The 4,842-nt window shown below is 49.9% G+C and overlaps 1 protein-coding gene and 1 non-coding gene across 2 annotated transcripts; both read left to right on the forward strand.

Moving 5' to 3' along the window:
• Nucleotides 1-216: 216 nt before the first annotated feature.
• On the forward strand, nucleotides 217-335 carry LOC121938748. Its single transcript, XR_006105358.1, has one exon. It is a non-coding gene; the product is annotated as a 5S ribosomal RNA (ribosomal RNA).
• Nucleotides 336-2,573: 2,238 nt separating this feature from the next.
• Nucleotides 2,574-4,831, forward strand: LOC121938747 (calphotin-like; the record flags this gene model as incomplete). The annotated part of the gene is made up of 2 exons (XM_042481919.1): nucleotides 2,574-4,040; nucleotides 4,082-4,831. Coding segments are annotated over 2 exons (2,217 nt in total), but the record flags the coding sequence as incomplete, so codon positions are not given.
• Nucleotides 4,832-4,842: the final 11 nt, after the last annotated feature.

Consider the following 4,842-nt stretch of genomic DNA (forward strand, 5'->3'; position numbering starts at 1 on the left):
TAAATTCCTTTTTACCATAGTGCTATGAATCGTTAATAGCGTGTTGTCATTTATAATTACTTTGTGTTTTTCTTCAGTGATTGTTTTTGGCTATACCGCCCTGAAGACGCCCGATGTCGACTGATCTCAGACGCAAAGAAGAAAGCACAGAAAACACAATTTGGAAATCAGTTGTATTACACAACTATAAATAGGTCGTGTGTCTCCTTTGCTGTCGCTTACGGCCATACCACTCTGAACACGCCCGATCTCGTCCGATCTCGGAAGCTAAGCAGGGTCGGGCCGGGTCAGTACTTGGATGGGAGACCGCCTGGGAATACCCGGTGCTGTAAGCTTTTTACTTTTCACTTTTCACTTTTCACCAGCAGAGGGTGCTGCTGCTCATCTAACGGAGACAGAGCACACAACATGCAATATGGTGAGGAGGCTACAAAATTACCACTGAAAAAATCAATCAATCAATAAATGCTGATATACAGTAGTAAATGAAAAGCACCTTAAATTATTTAGCACAGCAAAATCATTTAAGATGGAAAATTAAACCCATTGAGATAATACTATTAAAAAGTAAAGCACAAAATTGTGTATAAATGCATGAAAAAAGGAAAATGTAACATTTTAAAGAGGTGCACAACTGCCTTAAGTGCGAAGCAAAATGCAAAACAGTTAAGTCAGAGCTAGTTAAAAGCTGAAAAGAAGAGATAAGTTTTTTGTTTCCATGTAAAAGATATTTAGCGAGGTGGCGTCTCTGATATTTATAGGCAGTGTGTCCCGGAGCTTTGGGACTTTAAACTTTAAACTAAAGCAGACTTTGACCGTGTAATTTCGCTACAAGGTATCAGAAGTAAAATAAATCAATCAAATAAAAATGGAAGTCATGCATTCAGAGATGAATGAATGACTAAATGTTATTAAATTAACATAGAACTAACATATCTAACTTTGCTGTAAAGCAGGGTTGATTTGCAAAATATTAAAATGATACAAATAAAATTATTATTTCATCATTTGAAACCTGTGAAATAATGGCTTGATTTCTTTAAAAATAACATGGGAAAAATACAATAAGCAACAATACAAGACATGACCCAAAAAATAGGCTACAAGGAAATAATGTGAAATTTAAAATAGAAGTAAATAGAAAAGAAAAGAAAGAAAAGAAAATACAAGAAAAGAAAAACCTGACCTAGAAAAAAGCATCATAAATCATATGCTGCATAATCAAATGCTGATATACAATAGTAACTAACTACTGTTAGCTACTCACTTTTCACTAGCAGAGGGTGCTGCTGATAGGAAACAGCACAGGTACCCAGGATTTAGGGAGGACGCAAAATTACCTAATAATAGCATAATGAAATGCTTAAACACAATAAAATGCTGAAATAGTGAAGTAAATAACCTCAAATAATTTCAAAAAGATAAAACAGATACATACAAAAGGTAATTATACAGGCATGCATGCATACATTAATGAATAAATAAATATCAGTAAATAAATTCATCTATATTTCCTGCATTTCTGGTCCATGTTTATTTTGCAAAGGTAACGACTTAAAACTGTAAAACACTTTTGACTGGGAAATGTGTTATTTAAAATACCCTCTTGCTCCAAAGAGACAATTTTCAGTTTTATGACTGAAAAATATACTATAACCTTTCATGAAAATAAAGTTTTTTTTATAGAATCGCTTTTATATCTTTTTATACTTTCATTCTGTCTTGATCCTTATGTTTACTGTTCTGATTCTTTTCTTTGTATTACTGGTAGGCTATGGTTTTTTTTTCTACTTAACATGTTTTATTTGTAACATACTTTGATCTTTTAATTCTACCTTCATTTCTGTCTGGCCATAGACACTATTAAGATCTGATGAGCAGTGGTTTCAAATTTGAGAAAACAGCTTTAGTAGTAGGAGAAAAAAAATGAAGTAACTGGTCTCAATCAACTGGTCTTTTCAGCTATTTTTTACTACTGCACATTTTAAAATATCATTTAACCTAATGAGATTGCACCTTAACTTCCTGCTTGTTTTTAATTCACTTCAGTATGTAATTTAAGTGTCTGTAAAAATTAAAATGTAGATCTTGCTTTTGTGCATTTTACACTGTCTCCCAAACATCACAGTGGTAAAGTTTCAAAGAGTCCAGTAGCTCAGAAACATTTTGAATGTCAGCTGGAAGAAAAAAAAAAAACAAAAAACAAAAGAGTTAGTTGGAAAAATAATGAGGTGATTTGGTGACAAAAAAAAGTTGACACTCAAGAATCTCTCTGGTTCAAGTTATGTTTTTCTACCTGTGGAAATTGCAAGGTTGTGAGGAGAAGGGCAAATTAAACATGCAACCAAATTTGGCCTATGATTTTATGTGAATTATAACTATTGGTTATTTTCGTGAATCGCACTATTTTTTTAAAACCGTTCCACAAAGCAGAAATGTGATGAAGATGCATGTTAGAGTGGAAATGAATCTCAGTGAATAGAACAAACACATTTTATTATTATATTTTTTTTCACATTAAAGTTAAAGCTCATCTTTAATTCTGCAGCTGTGCAATATAAATAGTCTACTAGCCACCAGCTGTAGTGGTGGACGAGGCGCCGGTCGTAGTGGTGGACGAGACCCCCGTGGTAGTCGTTGAGGAGGCCCCGGTCGTGGTGGTGGACGAGACTCCCGTGGTGGTTGTCGAGGAGGCCCCGGTCGTGGTGGTGGACGAGGCTCCCGTGGTGGTTGTCGAGGAGGCGCCGGTCGTGGTGGTGGATGAAGCCCCCGTGGTAGTCGTCGAGGAGGCGCCGGTCGTGGTGGTGGACGAGACCCCCGTGGTAGTCGTCGAGGAGGCCCCGGTCGTGGTGGTGGACGAGGCTCCCGTGGTGGTCGTCGAAGAGGCCCCGGTCGTGGTGGTGGATGAGGCTCCCGTGGTAGTGGTTGAAGAGGCTCCCGTGGTGGTCGTCGACGAGGCGCCGGTCGTGGTGGTGGACGAGGCTCCCGTGGTGGTCGTCGAAGAGGCACCGGTCGTGGTGGTGGACGAGGCTCCCGTGGTGGTCGTCGAAGAGGCACCAGTCGTGGTGGTGGAGGAGGCCCCCGTGGTGGTCGTCGAGGAGGCGCCGGTTGTGGTCGTCGAGGGGGCCCCGGTCGTGGTGGTGGACGAGGCTCCCGTGGTGGTTGTCGAAGAGGCGCCGGTCGTGGTGGTGGACGAGGCGCCGGTCGTGGTGGTGGACGAGGCCCCGGTCGTGGTGGTGGACGACGCTCCCGTGGTAGTTGTTGAGGAGGCCCCGCTTGTGGTGGTGGACGAGGCCCCGGTCGTGGTGGTGGACGAGGCCCCCGTGGTAGTGGTTGAAGAGGCTCCTGTGGTAGTCGTCGAGGAGGCCCCGGTCGTGGTGGTGGACGAAGCCCCCGTGGTAGTCGTCGAGGAGGCGCCGGTCGTGGTGGTGGACGAGACCCCCGTGGTAGTCGTCGAGGAGGCCCCGGTCGTGGTGGTAGAGGAGGCCCCCGTGGTGGTCGTCGAGGAGGCGCCGGTTGTGGTCGTTGAGGAGGCGCCGGTCGTGGTGGTGGACGAGGCTCCCGTGGTGGTTGTCGAAGAGGCGCCGGTCGTGGTGGTGGACGAGGCCCCGGTCGTGGTGGTGGACGACGCTCCCGTGGTAGTTGTTGAGGAGGCCCCGCTTGTGGTGGTGGACGAGGCCCCGGTTGTGGTGGTGGACGAGGCCCCCGTGGTGGTGGTGGACGAGGCCCCCGTGGTGGTGGTGGACGAGGCCCCCGTGGTAGTCGTCGAGGAGGCTCCCGTGGTAGTGGTTGAAGAGGCCCCTGTGGTAGTCGTCGAGGAGGCCCCTGTGGTAGTCGTCGAGGAGGCCCCGGTTGTGGTGGTGGACGAGGCCCCAGTCGTGGTGGTGGACGAGGCCCCGGTCGTGGTGGTGGACGAGGCCCCCGTGGTAGTGGTTGAAGAGGCTCCTGTGGTAGTCGTCGAGGCTCCCGTGGTGGTCGTCGAGGAGGCTCCGGTCGTGGTGGTGGACGAGGCTCCCGTGGTGGTCGTCGAAGAGGCGCCGGTCGTGGTCGTTGAGGAGGCGCCGGTCGTGGTGGTGGACAGGGCGTCGTTGAGGAGGCGCCGGTCGTGGTGGTGGATGAGGCTCCCGTGGTGGTCGTCGAGGAGGCCCCGGTCGTGGTGGTGGACGAGGCTCCCGTGGTGGTCGTCGAGGAGGCGCCGGTCGTGGTGGTGGACGGGGCTCCCGTGGTGGTCGTCGAAGAGGCGCCAGTCGTGGTGGTGGACGAGGCTCCCGTGGTGGTCGTCGAAGAGGCTCCTGTAGTGGTTGTTGAGGAGGTGCTGGTCGTGGTGGTGGACGAGGCTCCCGTGGTGGTCGTCGAGGAGTCCCCGGTCGTGGTGGTGGATGAGGCTCCCGTGGTGGTCGTCGAGGAGGCGCCGGTCGTGGTGGTGGACGGGGCTCCCGTGGTAGTCGTCGAGGAGGCCCCGGTCGTGGTGGTGGACGAGGCTCCCGTGGTGGTCGTCGAAGAGGCGCCGGTCGTGGTGGTGGACGAAGCCCCCGTGGTAGTCGTTGAGGAGGCGCCGGTCGTGGCGGTGGATGAGGCTCCCGTGGTGGTCGTCAAGGAGGCGCCGGTCGTGGTGGTGGACGGGGCTCCCGTGGTGGTCGTCGAAGAGGCGCCGGTCGTGGTAGTGGACGAGACCCCCGTGGTAGTCGTCGAGGAGGCCCCGGTCGTGGTGGTGGACGAGGCTCCCATGGTGGTCGTCGAAGAGGCGCCGGTCGTGGTGGTGGACGAAGCCCCCGTGGTAGTCGTTGAGGAGGCGCCGGTCGTGGTGGTGGATGAGGCTCCCGTGGTGGTCGTCGAGGAGGC

The sequence above is a fragment of the Plectropomus leopardus genome, unplaced genomic scaffold (genome assembly GCF_008729295.1).
Source record: "Plectropomus leopardus isolate mb unplaced genomic scaffold, YSFRI_Pleo_2.0 unplaced_scaffold3178, whole genome shotgun sequence".
NCBI lineage: Eukaryota > Metazoa > Chordata > Actinopteri > Perciformes > Serranidae > Plectropomus > Plectropomus leopardus.